The sequence below is a fragment of the Macaca mulatta genome, chromosome 1 (assembly GCF_049350105.2).
Source record: "Macaca mulatta isolate MMU2019108-1 chromosome 1, T2T-MMU8v2.0, whole genome shotgun sequence".
In the NCBI taxonomy this organism is placed as follows: Eukaryota; Metazoa; Chordata; class Mammalia; order Primates; family Cercopithecidae; genus Macaca; species Macaca mulatta.
In genome coordinates, this window is record NC_133406.1 from 120,250,505 (window position 1) to 120,268,396 (window position 17,892).

General features: G+C 37.6%; 1 protein-coding gene across 2 annotated transcripts in view; it reads left to right on the forward strand.

Moving 5' to 3' along the window:
• NOTCH2 (notch receptor 2) overlaps window positions 1-17,892 on the forward strand; it is a 189,632-nt gene that overhangs the window by 61,891 nt on the left and 109,849 nt on the right. For both annotated transcript variants that reach the window (XM_015147334.3, NM_001260662.1), the window contains 1 exon segment: window positions 9,649-9,730. In XM_015147334.3, the coding sequence (XP_015002820.3) occupies window positions 9,693-9,730 (38 nt within the window). In that variant the 5' untranslated portion in view covers window positions 9,649-9,692.

Below are 17,892 nucleotides of genomic sequence, written 5' to 3' on the forward strand. Positions count from 1 at the left end.
GCACTCCAGCCTGGGCGACACTGAGACTGTATCTCAAAAAAAAAAAAGTGTTCTGAACAATTTAAGCTAAAAGAGTATGTTGTTTCTTTTGGGTGTATAGCAAGAAGATTATATATATTTATAAATTTTTTTCCAGCAAGGGTATTTAAAAGCATGTACTTAAAATTAAGGACTTAAAAAAACTAAGCTGTACTTAACAAAATAGTCTTTAGAAAGCTTTAAAAAGGGAGGGTTTACTAAAAGCACAGGAAATTGGTGACAGGCAAAATTTGTCTTGATAATAGTACAGATAAAGATAGTGGAACAGAACAGATAATACAAGATATGAGACAAGACAATGGGATAACACTTCATATTTACCTTTTTTGACCACTAAGCAGCACACAAATATGTAGCCCTTTTTGTAGATAATAATTTAATTTCTAGATATGATACAGCTTCTTCCTCACTGTTGGATTTTATTACACTGAGATCTTGAACCTTTTGGACATGTAAACTCTGTGATCTTATTGGTCAATGTCATTTTACAAAGAGTTAGATACTTATACTGAAGTGTTGTTTGGATCTCGTTGGTGCTTATTGTTCTGCTGATGTGTATTAGTGAATCTACTCATGGGGAAGATAATACTATACAATAAAAACAGACTATCTTAGTTTCCCATTCAGTTGGAATTTTTTTATTACTCTGTTTTCTATGTTTTTCATTTAGATGTAAATTATTTTGGCTTGCATTCAACCTATTTCAGTCAGTTTTTACCATAATATACATGGCTTAAGATTTATAGGAGGCTAAGAGTGGAGAGTGTATCTTCATTCATACAAATTGTAAGAAAGGAACTTTCAAAGCTGTTTTAGTTTTGCAAAGATTAGAAAAGTACAATTCTACTTTCTCAACTTTTCGTCCTTGTTAAAGGCCTGGAAATTTGCATTTTTTTTTTCTTATTTTACTTTTCTATTTGTTACACAAAGTGAAATTGCACACATAAACATACATGCTGAAGGTTGGGTTTATCCATAGGTTTTGTCTTAATTATAGCTATTTAGTTTATTGAATATCTTATTGAATATTGAGTACCTGCTGTGGTCCAGGCACCTTCTTAGGTCCCAGGTGTACAAAGATGAGCCAATTATGGTTACTGCCTCTATGGAATTTGCATAGAAGTGGGAGAGAGAGAGATGAGTGAGCCAGCACTTAATAATACATCTACCTAGGATAAAATGGGAGCACGGAAGAGGAACATCTGTATCAGTGGGTCCCTGAATGCTTCTTCAGGAAAATAATGCTTTATCTATGATTTGAAGTATAGTTGGAATTTAGCAAGACAGAGAAAAAGGAAAAGGAGGTAAAATGTTTTTCAGGTGAAAGAATGTACATGGATACGTACGGAGGTGATCATTATTAGCAAATTGGCTACATCCTGATTTGTAAGTATTTGTGGATTTTTTTCAAACCTTATATTTCATGTAGAAAAGCTGAATGCATTAGTCTCATCTCCAAAATCCAGGAATTGAAATTTAACCCATGCATAAACTGAATTTTTTTCTGAAGTCTTTAATAAGAGAAAAATAAAAGGAAAAAACCACACAGTGTGTAGTAGATTTCAATATAGCACAGCAAACATTGATGAATTTTTTTGCAATAAGTTAAATATTATAAAATAGAACAAAATTGGAATTTTTAAAACCAAAAATTATTCTAGATTTATCAGCTAACTGGAATGATTTTTTTATAGTATGAAAATTCTATTAGTAATATAAAATATTCATTTATAAGTTGTTTTTGTTGATTATATTTTCTTAAATTAAGGTATATTTTCAGTTTTTGAAAAGCAATAATAATTTGCTGTGACCCTATAGCCCAGTTCTTAACTTTGGGATCTGATATTAGCATCTCTTAGGTAGGAAACACATTTTCTATGTGATAATATCTGTAAAGAGCACAAAAATCCTTGGAACACTGTTAGGAAAACAAAATTGATGTCTCTCTTATTGCTCTTTTTTTTTTTCCTTTTAATCAAGACAGATTTCAAGGAGGAAGACAGATGTTTCTCCACTTCGTTTTTATTTAAATGTACCACTTGGGATTTGAAACTTCCGCACTTCTTCTGTTTGTTTGGATTTTTTTTTCATGGCTTGATCCCAAAAAATGGAATGAAAAATTTAGTGAAAGTTTTGTTGTTTGAAATTGCAGGGTGCTATGAGAATTATTGCAAATCCCTGATGTCTCCTTGTCTGCCCTCAATTCTCCTATTTTTGGTAATAATGCAGGCAGTCATTTTAGAAAACTTTGCTTTTTTCATTTTACTGAGCCTCTTCCAGAGGCCATGTGCCAGAATCAACAGCAGCCAACCACAGCCAAGATCCTAGGGCGTAAACTCAGACTTCATCTCTCTCAAATATTGCTACTTGAAATTTGCATAAACGTTGAAGAAAAAGTTAAAAGAGCCCTGTATAACTCCTCTTCATGTATTTTAGGAGTCCCAGACAGTCAAGACATTAAAATTTCTTCTGATCGAGCAGTGGATCTAAGCACAGATACCACACTGCAGACAGGGAGGAAGATATGAAAAAAAATCATGTGAGATAGACAACAGACAGAGGCTTATTTGAAGAGGCTACAAAGCAACAAGTAATGCCAATTTAAAACGATTACATGTTAATGGCAACAAGTAAAACACATTGAAGGCTGCTCAGATTACACTGGCTGAAGTACAGACTTAATTACTCATGTTAGAAATGCCTAAAACAAAGGGAGCCTTTTAAGCCAGTAATACGTAGCTGGTATGACATTGAAAAGCATTGGAAAACCTAGGTAAATGCCTAAAGGAAATTTTAAGGAAGATTCTATCAAGTCTGGATACCTTAGCCTTATCCTTAAATGAATAAATTTCTGAGGCACTGGAACTGGTTAAAATCAATGGCAGCTTACTGTGTTATTTGCGGTTTTTATATACAATTGGGGCTGATAAACCTGAATAAATAAAAGAACCTTGTCTGGATTGAGTTACAGTTAGTGCTGAACATCAAGGGTTCATATTGTATTTCTTCAAAGTTCTTTTTGGAGTGATGCTGAGATTGGTATTAAGAGGGTATGCCAAGGGTATGTATTGGCAATTTTTATTTTGTTTGTATTTATCTTAGAGTCATTTGGGTAGGTCACATTCTCTCTGCCCCTACTCCCAACTTCTCCTCATTAGATTGTAAGGACCATGAGGACAGACATTGTTTGTTTTATTTGTGCTTAATTTTCATGCAGTGCCCTAGTAGGGGACAATGCTCACAATAGTTGCTCAACAAATACTAGTGGAACTGTATTAAAACTGAGTTTTTGCTCACATATATTGTTTATTTTACCTTTAGTGGATCACTTCTCTTTATGCCTTCAGTGCTATACTTTTTTAAAAGAAGTGTGTTAGTCTGTTTTGCATTGCTCTAAAGGAATACCTAAGGCTGAATAATTCATAAGGAAAATAAGTTTATTTGGCTAATAGCTCTGCAGATTGTACAAGAAGTTTAGAGCCAACATCTACTTCTGGTGAGGGCTCAAAAGACTTTCATGGCTGAAGGTGAAGAGGGAGCAGGTATGCAACATAGCAAGAGAGGAGGGAGCAATTTATAGGTTCTTTCAAACAACCAGCTCACATGGTAGTGAGAACTCACTCATTACTGCAGGTGGGCACCAAGCTATTCATGAGAAATCTGCCCCCATAACCTAAACACCTCCCAGTAGGCCCCACCTTCATCATTGAGGATTACATTTCAACACGAAGTTTGGAAGGGACAAAATAGCCAAATTATATCAAGCACAAAGAAGAAACAGAAAAGGTCAATGGTGGAGCTAGTATTCAAACCCAGATTCGTCTAATTTCTACATCCGTGCTTTCAACTGCTTATCTGCATTGCTTCAAATATTCAGAAAAGAAGAAATGTTTTCTATATCCCAGGAACTTAAAAGTGAAAAAGCAGAGAGCTAGAAGACCATGTAGTGCTGAATTGAGAGTCATGAGTGTTACAAGGATAGGGGGTGGTGGCCCTGTGAGGACCAGAACCCTCCAGGGGAAGCTTTCTGGGTGAGGCAAGAGGTGAACTGGGCCTTGAAGGAATGGGTAGAATTTAAATGGTAATGAGGAAGGCAGCAATCAGAGGAAGCAGACATATATGGAGGAATGGAACTGAGTTCAATGGTGATTTGTTCAGGAAAGAGGGCATAAACTGGGCAGAGAATGCAGTGGAAGTGGTGGGGAGTAATACTGGGCAGGTAAGGTAAGCTCTGATCTGGAAGGCCAGCATGGGAGCCTAGACTGGTTGAAGTAAGAAATGGCTTGTCCTTGGAAGAAAACGTGCCAGACTTGGTACTGTGTGAAGGTACTGCACAGACCTCCCAACTGGTTCTTAGGAGAGCCAAACTGAGATTAAGTTCTGAGAACTAAGTAAGAACTGACAGCCATTGTGGGTTAGAAAGTAGTGGGGGCAACATGTTACAGGTAGTGCTTCTGGAAGGTTAGATGCTATTAGAATAAAATCATTGCCATTTTGGGGAGCTGGGAAAATGGATGTCTTCAGTCTAGTCTAGAAAGGGGTGATTTGAATAAGCTTATGTAAGAAAGAAAAGAAAAGCCTTTTTACTCACTGGACCATTTCATAATCTTGACTTTTGTCAAACATAAATCTGTGTCATTTTTCTTGTTTAAAACAGCTGAGTAGTTTACTCTCCTACTTAGAGCTGTGATCCTTATCATGGGCTCTTGTGATCTAACCCCAGCCTGCCTCCCTGGCCAGTCTCCTTGCTTAATAACCTCTAGCCATATGACCCTGGAATACCAGTCTCTTTCCCACTTCAAGGCCTTTACACTTGTTGTTTCCTCTGCCTGGGATGCTCTTCCCTCATATCTTCATGACACTTGTTCATTTACAGTGTAGCTCAAAGCATACCTCCTCAGGGAGGCCTTTCCTAGACACTATATGAGGTATGCTCCTGCACCCCCAGCCTTCATGATTGCTTTTTATCCCATTACTGGGTTTTGTTTCCAGTGGAACTTATCACTTATTACTGTCCAAAATGATTTTATTTATTAATTTTTTAGCCACCTTTCTCTTATAGAAATAAGGTTCCTGAGGACAGGGAGTTTATTCATTATACTACGGTATCCCTGACATCAGGACCTGTGCCTGCTAATAGTAGATGCTTTCTAAATATGTTCTGAATATTAGGTAGCTAGTTCCCAACTGCACGGCCCTGAAAATATGAAAATTGGAAATTGGCTTCTAGTTTTTTGTATTACATTGCCAAGTGATGGAGTGATGAGATTGAAATCTACTGCTTTTTGCCCTTTTTTTTTTTTTTTTTTGGTGGAGTAGAGGAGGGCCTCTACAAGCAGCAGATACACACAGTAAATAAGATTTATTTCAGCCAGCAAGTATTTATTGACATGAAAATTGGGGGAAAAAGTGACTCTTTGTGAGTGACTAGTTTCTTGGAGTCTATTAACGCATCAGTTTAAGCATCAATTCTCTATGGTATGATTTAATGTTTCTTTTTTTACTTTATAAACATGAAGCTGCCTTCAATTTTATTGTTAAATTTAAATGTTTTACATTGGAAAAAAGTAAATTGAATTTTAAAGTGAGGTCTTTCCCAGTCTCACTTTCATGGTTTCAGGTTATCAAAGTTTTAATTTCTCTTTGTATGGAAGATAATTATAATATTCATTTTTGCTCCTGAGTAAAGCCACGAGTCTCAAGATTATTTTTCTTTTTTAAAAATTAGAATTGTCAATTTATAGTTGTATACATTTATGGGGTACAAAGTGATGTTATAATTTACAAATACAATGTAGAACAATTGTATCCTTCATCTCAAATATTTAACATTTTTTTAAATTTACTCTGTTAGCAATTTTGAAATGTACAATATTATTGACCATATTCACCACACTATGCAATAGATCTCAAACATACAAAAAAAATATTCTTCTTGTCTAACTGTAGCTTTGTACCCATTGACCATCAGGCCCGTAGCTTCTGTAACCATCATTCTCCTCTTTGCTTCTATGATTTTGATGGTTTTTAATTCTACATATAAGTGAGAACGTGCTGTATTTGTCTTTCTGTGCCTTATTTCACTTAGTATAATGTTCTCCAATTCTATCCATGTTGTCTCAAATGACAGAATTTCTTTCTAAAGGCTGCATAGTATTCCACTCTGTATACAATCTACTGCTTTTTTTTTTCTTGTTTTTTGAGACAAAGTCTCACTCTGTCACCCAGGCTGGAGTGCAGTGGCGCGATCTCAGCTCACTGCAACCTCCGCCCCCCAGGTTCAAACAGTTCTTCTGCCTCAGTCTCCTGAATAGCTGGGATTACAGACGCGCTGTAATTTTTGTGCTTTTAGTAGAGACGGGGTTTCACCATCTTGGCCAGGCTGGTCTTGAACTCCTGACCTCATGATCCACCCGCCTCGGCCACCCAAAGTGCTGGGATTACAGGCGTGAGTCACTGCACCTGGCCTATCTACCACCTTTTATTTATCCATTCATCTGTTGAGGGACACTTCCATAACTTAGTATGGGTGTACAGACATCTTTTCAATAAACTGATTTAAAATATTTGGGGTAGATACCCAGCAGTGGGATTACCAGATCATGTGGTGATTCTATTTTTAGTTTTTTGAGGAACCTCTGCACTGTTTTCCACAATGGTTGTACTAATTTACATTCCCATTAACAGAGTAGAAGGGTTCCATTTCTCCACATCCTGTTTATTCAGGCAGTATATTATCATCTAAATCATCTATGACCTCTATATTATATATCTTTTGAGTATTTTTAAAAGTGGACACTCAAGCTTTCATATATTTGTTGTCAATGTGTGGTTCCTCAGACCTGTGGTGTCAACATCACCTGGGAATTTGTTAGGAATGCAGATTCCTAGGCTCCCTATGGACTTAATCAGAAATTGTGGGGGTCAAGTCCAACACTCTTTTTTAAAAAGCCCTCCAAGTGATTCCAGTGCTTGCTGAAATTTGAGAACCATGGCTCAGTAAATGTTAAAGGTTCAAGGTAGCATGATCCCACAAATCAGCCAAGTGGCATTAATTATTAGCCTGGTAAGCCCACCTTCTTTTCAGTCACTGAGTTTGATTGGTTCACTAAGGCTAGGCTGTAAAGTTATTTGCTAGATTGATTGCTACATATTGACTTTGGGTTGTTTGTATTTCTCTGAACCTGTCACTGTAATGATTTGTCAAGACACTTAATAGGAATAGGCCGTGATTTTTGCACCCATGGCATTCTGAGTCATGGGTGGCTGGGTCTTTATGCACTCCAGGATAGGTTTCTTCAGGCACTGGGCATGCCATTCATGTACTTTTAAGGTGGGAGCTGTCGCTGGTGGATCACAGGGTATCTTCAGGGACATTTAGTTCACTCTCAGCTTGGTTTACAGGTGGGGAAATTGAGCCCCCGTGAAGTTGTGCTTTGCTTGCAGTTAGAGGTACAGACAGGATTTCAGGTCTCCTGAGTCCCTCCACTGCACCAGGATTCCTGCAGGGGGACAGAGCTACAGCTTTTTCTGTGCCTACAGGACATTCCTTTCCTACTGTGAGGGTTTTATTTATTTATCATTTTATTTAAAGAAAAAAAGTAAATAGAAAAAACCCCGGAAGTTCTCACTGAAACTAATAAAAGTGTCTAAAGAGAATGAAAAAATCAGTTTGAGAACTTTGGTATGGAGGAAATAACCTGACATTAAATGTTTTAATTATAGTTGTTGCATTGGGCTTATCAGTGTGGGAAGAGGGAGCATTTGAGCCTTACAGGGAAGTGGGATATGGACAGCAAGATGACCCTCTTCCTGAATTTGCCTGTTTGGGCCTGCAGCCTGGTGACTCTGTGTGTGATCCCAACAGCTGTCATAGAGATGGGCTGGACTTAGCAGAGACCTGGGTCCTAGGCCCAGCACTGCCCACTAGCTAGTGGTACAATGCCCCATGAAGAGGCCACTTATTCTCTCTGGCCTTCACTATTGGTAAATAGGTATAATAATATCCACCCTGCCAATCCTGAGAAATTTCAGGGAGTGGGAAGCAGTGTATCTCGGTGGTTAAGGGCAGAGTCTCTGGATTCAAATTCTGGCTTTCTAACTCACTGGTATGATAGTAGGCAGGCCACTTATCCTCCCTGTTTTCTCACCTGAGAATGGGTATAATGAAATTTACTTCTAAGGGTTGTTGTGAAGATTGAATTAGTTAGCTAATTTATGTAAAGTACTTAGGACAGTGCCTGGTATTTAGTAAGTTCTATGTGTTAGCTCCTATTATTATTACTATTACCATTAAAAATATTATTTTAAGGATGGGATGCATTTTCTGTAAACATGTTCTCAAATGATTCCACTACTGGATACAATACTGGGCAAATAAAGGGCTTTTATGCAGTAATTGGTGGAGGAGTTGTTCTGGCATCCAGCTTGCACCTGGGCTATTGGTTTTGATGCCAGGGATGGGCAGGCCTAGAGTCTCTGATCTTGCACAATTTATGCATAGAGTGCTGTGGTTAGAGGAAGCTTGGAGTGGGAACTTCTCAGTTTTGCTTTCAGGTTTTTATACATTAACTATCATAAGAGATGGACATCTTAATAACCTCCAAGGAAGAGTTCATGAGCTTCAATTTTGATATTTGTTGTTTGACTAAGTTTCTTTCTGTCTTACCTTTCCAGTTGTTAGGGTTCTCGATATGTATTTTGGTGATGAAAATTTCAACTCTAAAAGCTAAGCAATCAAGATACTCTAATTATCCAGCAAGTGATTGGCAGATTTTGCGTAGACTTCTTCCATTCTTGGCTGTAATCAATGAAAATTTCTACTATTGCTGTTGTTTTTGTTCTTTTTTCTGAATAGTCTGTTTTTGGGAGGGCCTCAGATGGTAAAGTGCCTTTTCATTGTCTCTTAAAGGGAATGGGGGAATCAAGAGTTTGAGAATTTTTATTTTATCTCCTTCTATTTATTTTGATACTCTCTCTACAATCTGTATTCATGTTCTACTCCCCATCTTTTTATGGGCCCCTTAAAGCTAGAGATTATGTTTATTCATTTATGTATTCCATTTCTCCTTTTTTCTGGATCCTAATTTTGTGCCTGGTACATACTAGGCTCTCAATTTCAGTTTGTTGAATGACTGTTATTGCTGTTTCTGATTACTTCTTGAAGTGGTCTGTTTTAAAACTTCACCTGAAGGCTAAGTAATTCATCAATATAATGGTGATCTATTATTTATCTAACATTTTCCTAGACATTCATTGATGAATCCTTAGAATACTCGTCTGAAGTATCTAAATCCCAAGATGATCTGTCATGTCATAGATGGTATGGCTTTAATTTTTAATTGGGAGAAGGAGATGTAACAGCTGGAGATATTGGAACACAGAAAAGTAAGAGCATCATTCAAGACCACAAACATGGTTGTTGTTGGAAGATACTTTTGGAATAGGCTTCTGTGCTAGAAGCCAAAAAATAAAAAGCTGATTAAAACTCTAAAAAGAAACACAAATTAGGTGGGAATGAATGTTGATCTGGATTGGATTACTCTTCTTTGGTGTCTTAGGGTTATGATTAGTGACTTACTTCTAATGTGCATTTGTTTCTATTTTTAGCCTTGCAGTGTCGAGATGGCTATGAACCCTGTGTAAATGAAGGAATGTGTGTTACCTACCACAATGGCACAGGATACTGCAAGTAAGTTTTTCTCTTCGTATGTTTTCTTTTTGCGATAGAACACTGGACAAGATTTGGCTCTACTCCGCTATTTTTAATACTTCTGTGGAATGTTACTGGTTCTTGAGCTTTCCTGGTAGATTTTGGTTGGGGGCGAGGATGGAAGGATGTGGATGCCAGATAATTAGTTAATAAGAACTTCTTACTATCTTACTGTTATCTTTCTCACCATGAAAAAGACTTTTCAGTGGGTGGCTAGTTAATATATATGGGGTAGGCCGGGTGTGGTGGCTCACACTGGTAATCCCAGCACTTTAGGAAGCTGAGGTAGGTGGATCACAGGGTCAGAAGTTCAAGACCAGCCTGGCCAACATAGTGAAACACCATCTCTACTAAAAATAGAAAAATTAGCTGGGTGTGGTGGCACATGCCTGTAGTCCCAGCTACTCAGGAGGCTGAGGCAGGAGAATGACTTGAAACCAGGAGGCGAAGGTTGCAGTGAGCTGAGACCATGCCATTGCACTCTAGCCTGGGTGACAGAGCAAGACTCCGTCTCAAAAAAAAAAAAAAATATATATATATATATAGATATACACATACACACACACGTATATATACACATATATACATATATACACACACACACACATATATATATGTATAGTAGATTCCCTTGTGTTTTTCAGTTTAAGGCATACTCTTAGAGTCTCCCCTTAACTTGTTAACTATGATCTTGTTTTTAAGTAAAACCAAATAGATATCAACTTTAATATTCTGCCCAGTATAAGTGAATATTATATTCATATTTGTTTTCTAGTGTAAAAAATCTAATTCTGAAAGTGAGACAGTGAGAAAGGAAGATGTATGCATATGTGTAGATGGGGCGGGGAGGAGGGGCTGTGAGTGTGTATTATTATATGGGGATAAAAGAGTAAAGATGAAGGAAAATGCAGGCTAGTTCTTAAGAGCATTTTTTTTCCTTTTTTCTCCAACCATCTGCTCTAGCCAAGACATTTTGTTTGTTTGGAGAAGGCTGTGAGATAATTTCATGATAGCTTTTCTAGGTTTCCTCCAAATAATTTTTTTTCTTCTACCTCAATTGAAAATTTTTGAGAGGAATATATATCCATTCTATTTATTTCAGGGAAGATGCTGGAGAAATAAGATTTGGTAATACGAAATTTCTCTTCCTTCACTTTTGTGAGGAGTAATTTTTCTTTGCTTTGGTAGAGGTACTTGCTTAATAAGCATTTTACATGAGTTTATCCAACACATTTTTATTTCTTACCAGAAATGTAATTACAGCTTTTTTTCCAGTGAGATCTGTTCTGACACCAGGATTTAGTTTTTTAATGTTATAAACAAGATTAATTTTTTCACGTCAAATGATTTTCTTCACTAAAGTGAAAATATTTTAAGCTGTGATGACAGTAAAGCTTAACAATAGGTTGTTTGGATTGGAATAAAGATAACATTGGAAATAAAGGTTTTATGTAGCTTAATATGGGCTGCTCATTTAGTTTTTCTAGCTAGGGGAAAAAAGTGTGGTGTATTCTCCTCTAAGAATGGAGATACAACTGGAGATAATAAGGGAGGGAACTTAATACCTTAGAGTTGGCCACTAAAATCTTGTTCAGTCTCTTTGTGGCATTTGGTGCCTTAGTTGCTTGCTTTATTCTGTTATTCAACTCTTATGGTAGTTAACCCCATTGCATTATGGTCATTTGTTGATGTGTTTCTTCTACTAGAATGTGAGGTCTTAGTCTTATGCATTTTTTGCATAGTTAATGCCTAGTACAGTGCCTAGTATAGTTATTGTATAACAATGTGTTTCTTAAACTAAAAGTTGCTAAGTAGATATCATCATGCACATGTTTCTTATCTATTTATGTTAAATAAGAAGACACTGGTTCTCTCCTTTAAAAATTTCAGTGTGGTGATTCCTCAAGGATTTAGAACCAGAAATACCATTTGACCCAGCAGTCCCATTACTGGGTATATACCCAAAGGATTATAAATCATTCTACTATAAGGACACATGCACATGTATGTTTATTGCAGCACTATTTATAGTAGAAAAGACTTGGAACAAACCCAAATGCCCAACAATGATAGACTGGATAAAGAAAATGTGGCACGTATACACCATGGAATACTTTGCAGCCATGAAAAAGAATGAGTTCATGTCCTTTGCAGGGACATGGATGAAGCCGGAAGCCATCATTCTCAGCAAACTAACACAGGAACAGAAAACCAAACACTGCATGTTCTCACTCATAAGTGAGAGTTGAACAATAACAAGACATAGACACAGGGAGGGGAACATGACACACTGGGACCTATTGGGGGATGGGGGGAAAGGGGAGGGAGAGCATTAGGACAAATACCTAATGCATGTGGAGCTTAAAACATAGATGATGGGTTGATAGGTGCAGCAAATCACCATGGCACATGTATACCTATGTAACAAACCTGTATGTTCTGCACATGTATCCCAGAACTTAAAAATAAAATTTAAAAAAATATATTTACTTCACATAGCATTCAGGATGGTAATACCACACAGAGAGGTAAATTAGTTCTATCTGAAGGTCTTTCAACTTGGTGACTTATATGTGGAGAATTTCGAATAGGTTCTAAGTGTTTGCCTATATATTTTTGGTCTGACATGGGGAGAGAAGGTTTCTAGGGGAGACCAATCTCTGAGCATTTACCAGGAGAGGACACCTAAGGGTCACTGTTGGGAAGAAGTCCAGTCGTTCTTTGTTGGACTGTTGGGTTACTAGCCTCATACTTGCCAACCAAGGTTGGAGAGATGAAGTTGCCACCAGTTCCTGGAGAACACTGCTGAGGGCAGGCACCTGTGGTTGATGAAAATGGAGCTGCCTAAATTCTGTCCCTGGGTACTTGTTAATTGTTGATAGGATGGAATACTTATGGATACAGTTCTGGGTGTGTCCCTCAGATGTCTTTCTTGTTTTGAGGGAAACAAGCTCCTTGAGAGAGAGTGAGAAAAAAATTGCTGAGGCCATCCTTTTGGGAGACCAAGATGAACAACAAAACTTGTATAAAGAGAGTGATTCCCTACCTCAGCAAAAGTAATATTAGCATCTTTAGGAGTGGCAGGGTCAACATAAGTGGACATAGAAAAAGCAAGAACAATATCAAGGCAGCCATGTCAATCATTCTACAGTGCTTTGCCTACCTCCACAGAATTTTAAGCAAAATTTTATGCAAAAATAATGTGTACTTAGCAGAGCTTTCAGTATATTTTCAACAACGTTACATTTTTTTCTATGGAGAAAGAAGATGATCTAGCTTGTTCAGTAAATATTATTTTCACAAAATAGTAAATAAATATTAAAACACTTAGAAGGTTTATAAAAAATTCTATCAGGCATGCAGGGCATGCGATTATCTTTTTATTCATGAGCTTGCTTAGTGGATTAAGAAAAGAAAGTTGAAGCCAAATTCCTTTTACAGGGCCAGGGTGGGGGTAAGTGGTGAGTGGTGGGATGGGAACTGGTAGAAAATGTTTTAAAATAGAAGGAATCTGACTATCTGTTTAGACAGTATAATGCTACTGATTCAGCTAAAATATAATGATTGTTTATAGAAATTATAAAAATCCTTGATAAGATCACATTGACAGATGAAGATAAGTACTTTTGAAGATTAGTTTTGTACTCAGCTCAACTGTTTTTTCTCACTGTTAGGAGCCTAAGTACCCTATCAGTCTGTGATTAGATTTTGATGCCAGATAAGGAGAACCTGTGTAATCTTGCATAAAACTCAATTATTGCTGTTAAATAACTACTGTCAAATCTTAATAAAGCCCTCTCACTACAGAGAGATAAGATATTTTATTCTTTCTCTTGTCCTTCTGGGAGGTGTAAATATATGATTAAATTTGATGTCATTAATTACTTTAAGTTGTTTGCTTCGGGTTTTCAAATATAAACCATTCTAAATCCCAATTTGATTAAAGGTCATGGACAACTCAAGTTCACTAGCATTCTGGGGGTAGGTTAGGTTATGATTTGTATAATTGACAAAATGTGCATTTTAAGGACATATTTATTGTAGTTATTTAAAATCTTTGTCTGCTAGTTCTTAAAATCTGGGTTGTCTATGGATGTGTTTCTGTTTCTATCAACTGCTCTTTCTTTGGACAATGGGTACAGTTTCCCTTTACTTTACACATGTATGGTACTTTTACATTATTTTAGTGGACGTTGTGGGTGACAGATTTTAAAGTTTGTCTCCCACTAAAGAATGTTGAATTTTGTCAAGATTGGCAGATCATCTTGATCCTATGGATGCTAGATTTTAGGACACGTTAGGGTGGGCCTACTTCTGTTCTGCCCTTAGTTCAGTGATATAAATCTTAGTCATGGGATAGGGCTCTTATTCCCAAGATGTGACCCTTCTGGGGGTTCAGTGGAAAGTGTGAGGGGCCTACCAAGCCCTGAGGTGTTCATTAAGCCCCTCTAAGGCAGAACGGAACCCCCAGCCCCAGGAGCCTTCTACTTAGTCTTTTCAGCTGTCCAGCTCTTACTTCCTCTTGGGTTTCTGAATCTTATCTTGCTCATGCATAGTCAGGAATTATTTAAGGATTTGAGCAGAGTTGTATGCATCCTTTGAAGCTACCCACTCTGTGGTTCTGCCTTTTCCAGGATTTTTCCTCATGTTCTAGCTGCTGTGACAGCTCCAGATACCTCTGACTCCTCAGCATAGCAGGACTTCCGTTTTCTGCTTGCACACTGTTCCTCTTCTGCTGGATGGACTGGGTTGTACCTTCACGGAAAAAAAAACAAACTGTAAATGTGGATTTCATATAGTTTACTTCGCTTTTTCTGAGGCTTATATCCCTTCTAGTTTATGCCTGCTTTTAGTGATTCTCCAAGTGCCTTTGATATTTTGTCCAGAGCAAGAGGGTTAGTCTGATATAAGTTACTCTGCAATTGTTTTTAATGATGAAAATTGGAAATATAAAGGGGCCTTTCAGAATTTCCTACATACCACTTGGTAAATATCTAACATAGTGTTTGTGTAATAGCAGAAAGTCACCATGCGTTGTATACGTTCCTATAGATGGGTGCTTGCATTTGAGAATGTCTATTTTTTGCCAAAGTGCTGATCTAAAAACTACACTTTAAGGTAAATTATTATAAATATAAAGTGTTATAAAATACAACTTTGTGTCACGTTTTATCTAAAACTTGTCTGCTAGCTGTAATAAACATTAAACATTAACAGCTAACAATTTTCCTTGCCAGGATTAGGGAGTCACGTTGGTGGTCCAGATCTCCTGAATCCATCCAAGAAAAACTAGAGCCATTGCTTTCTTTGTCTTCTTGGTAGATGTCTATATAGTAAGTAGCGGGTAGAGACACTCATAATCCCTTAGAACCTAGCTTTTTATGGAGGATGTGTTGGCAATGTTTGTGTTGTGGTGCTTCTCCCCCAGAAAGGCATTTCAGAAGTCATGGCTGACTCAGCATTTTCCCCTTTCCTTCACCTTCTTGTGAGTGCATTCACGGAAGCACAGGGGCATTGTCAGATCAAAGAAATAGACAGGGAAAAATATCAGCTGTTAAATCACTTTCTCTTTCTTCTCAGCTGAAACTGGTTCTGCCAGCCTAGTTCCTTCAAGTAGGGTGCCTATTTAGCTGAACATTGTGTATATAGTTTTTCTGGAATATGATAGCAGAAGCTTAGCCACTCTTCCATAGTTTGCTAATCTTTTTAACATAAAATAAGTTATACCTGATGTAAATGACGAGTTGATGGGTGCAGCACACCAACATGGCACAAGTATACATATGTAACAAACCTGCACGTTATGCACATGTACCCTACAACTTAAAGTATAATAATAATAAATAAATTTAAAAAAAAAAAAGAATGCTGTTTTTTGGCTCATTAAATACCTAGAGTAATCTCTTCTTAAAATGTAATGCGTTCAGGATTTCTTAATTCAAGGATTATTTATTGCATGCTATTTATGTATACAACATATAACAGATAACTCAAGTATGTGGTAGTAGTTGCAATATTGTTATCATATTATTTCACACTTCTTTGGGAAGTCATAAAATAATTACCAGTTCATTAACCTGGACTTCTTAGGGGGATTCAAAGTAAAGCCAAGTATGAAATAAACTGACTATAATGTGGCCTTCTATACGGGGCCACCAGTGAATGGCAGGACTGGGACCATGGTGAGGCGAGTAAGGCACTGGCCTCACTTGTGAAATTTAAGAGAGTGCCAAAACAACCCAGTAATCGAAATCAATAATATTTGTATGTAGTTGTTCAAAAAATCAAAATTAATGCAAAATAAGTTGAAAATTATCAAAATTTTAAATAAGGAGATCAGTACTCCTGATTTTTTCTTTTGCCTCATGAACTAGCATGGCTCAGCCTGGCACTGGTGAGTGGAGTAAGGGTCATGGAAGATCCTTGACTGATGACATGAAGAGGATGTGGGTTTTCTTTTTTTTTTGAGATAGAGTCTTGCTCTGTCACCTAGGCTGGAGTGCAGTGGCGCTATCTAGGCTCACTGCAAGCTCTGCCTCCCAGGTTCACACCATTCTCCTGCCTCAGCCTCCTGAGTAGCCGGGACTACAGGCGCCTGCTGCCACGCCCAGCTAATTTTTTGTATTTTTAGTAGAGACAGGGTTTCACCGTGTTAGCCAGGATGGTCTCAATCTCCTGACCTCATGATCCACGCACCTCGGCCTCCCAGAGTGCTGGGACTGCAGGCATGAGCCACAGCACCCAGCTGAGGACATATGCGTTTTATGCCAGATAGACTTAAGTTTGAGTCCTGATTCCTATTAACAATTGGATCTTTGGCAAGTTAAAGTCTATGATGCTAGCTAACATTTACTGAGCACTTATTGCATTTTAGGGTCTGTTCTCAATTAAGTAGTTTACATGTATTTACTTTAGTCCTTATGTGAGAGAGAGACTATATAGAAGCTAAGAGAAGTTAAATAATTTGCTCAAGATCCCATCACTCTTTAGTGGACCTGAGATATACTCGTGGAAAATGTGCTGTCACCCTGAGTCTCAGTTTCCCTATCAATAAAATGGGACAGAATTACCTGTTTTAAGTTGGTAGTTCAAATGGAACCTTCTGAAAAGGAAGTGTGGAACATTTGAAAGTATATGAAAGGAGGACTTTTCAGATCAGGAATATGATTAAAACACTGCTTTATGTAATTTCTAAATTTAAAGACAGTAGCATTAGGTAGGCTTGAGTACCTCATGTCATACTAGAACACTGAATCTGCATGTAGTTACATGAGTGTACATGGGCCAGGTTTGGTGAATATTGCATGAAAGCTCTATGTAATAACTATGGATGAAATATGAGAAGAGGGCAGTGAAGGTAGGGATAGAGGATATTGTCTATGAAAGTGTGCTTCAGTAGAGAGAACTAATTTGAAACTTCTCCTTTCTTTTTACTAATGGAACAGGAGCAAGTCCAGACAGATTTATGCAGTTGTTAAATTGAGACAGGTTAAATTCAGTGATTTCTGATAAATGTTGTTGCCAGCACAAAAGTCACAAGTTGTTGAATATGGCACCTTACATTTGCATAGTGAGTTACAGATGCATATGAGTATGTCCTGTGAGGCTTTTCGTTGTATTAGGACTTGAGATCTGGACCCTTTAACAGTACCATTCCTAAGTGATTCTTATTAATACTTATGTCCTATTAAAATCCTTTATCAAATATGATGTGTCCCTAAGGGGTCTTTTGTAAAGGAAATCTTGGTTACTAGCATCTCCGTCTGTGACCCAGGCTTGAGTTCAGTGGGGCAATCATGGATGACTGCAGCCTCCACCTCCTAGGCTCAAGCCATCCTCCTGCCTCATTCTCCCATTTTTAAAACTTTTTATAGAGACACGGTCTCACATGTTGCTGAGGCTGGTCTTGAATTCCTGGGCTCAAGTGATCCTCCCACTTATGCCTCCCAAAGGGCTGGAATTACAGGCCTGAACCACTGTGCCTCACCAGTTAATAGCTTGTTAACACATAGCAACATAATTTCCATACTCTTTTCAACTAATTTTTATTCTTTCAGTTGGTACCTTTATATATTTCAGTGTTCAGTGAAGAAGTAGGAGAATCTGGTTCTTAGACTCTGCCTGTATCCTTTTAGCTGTCT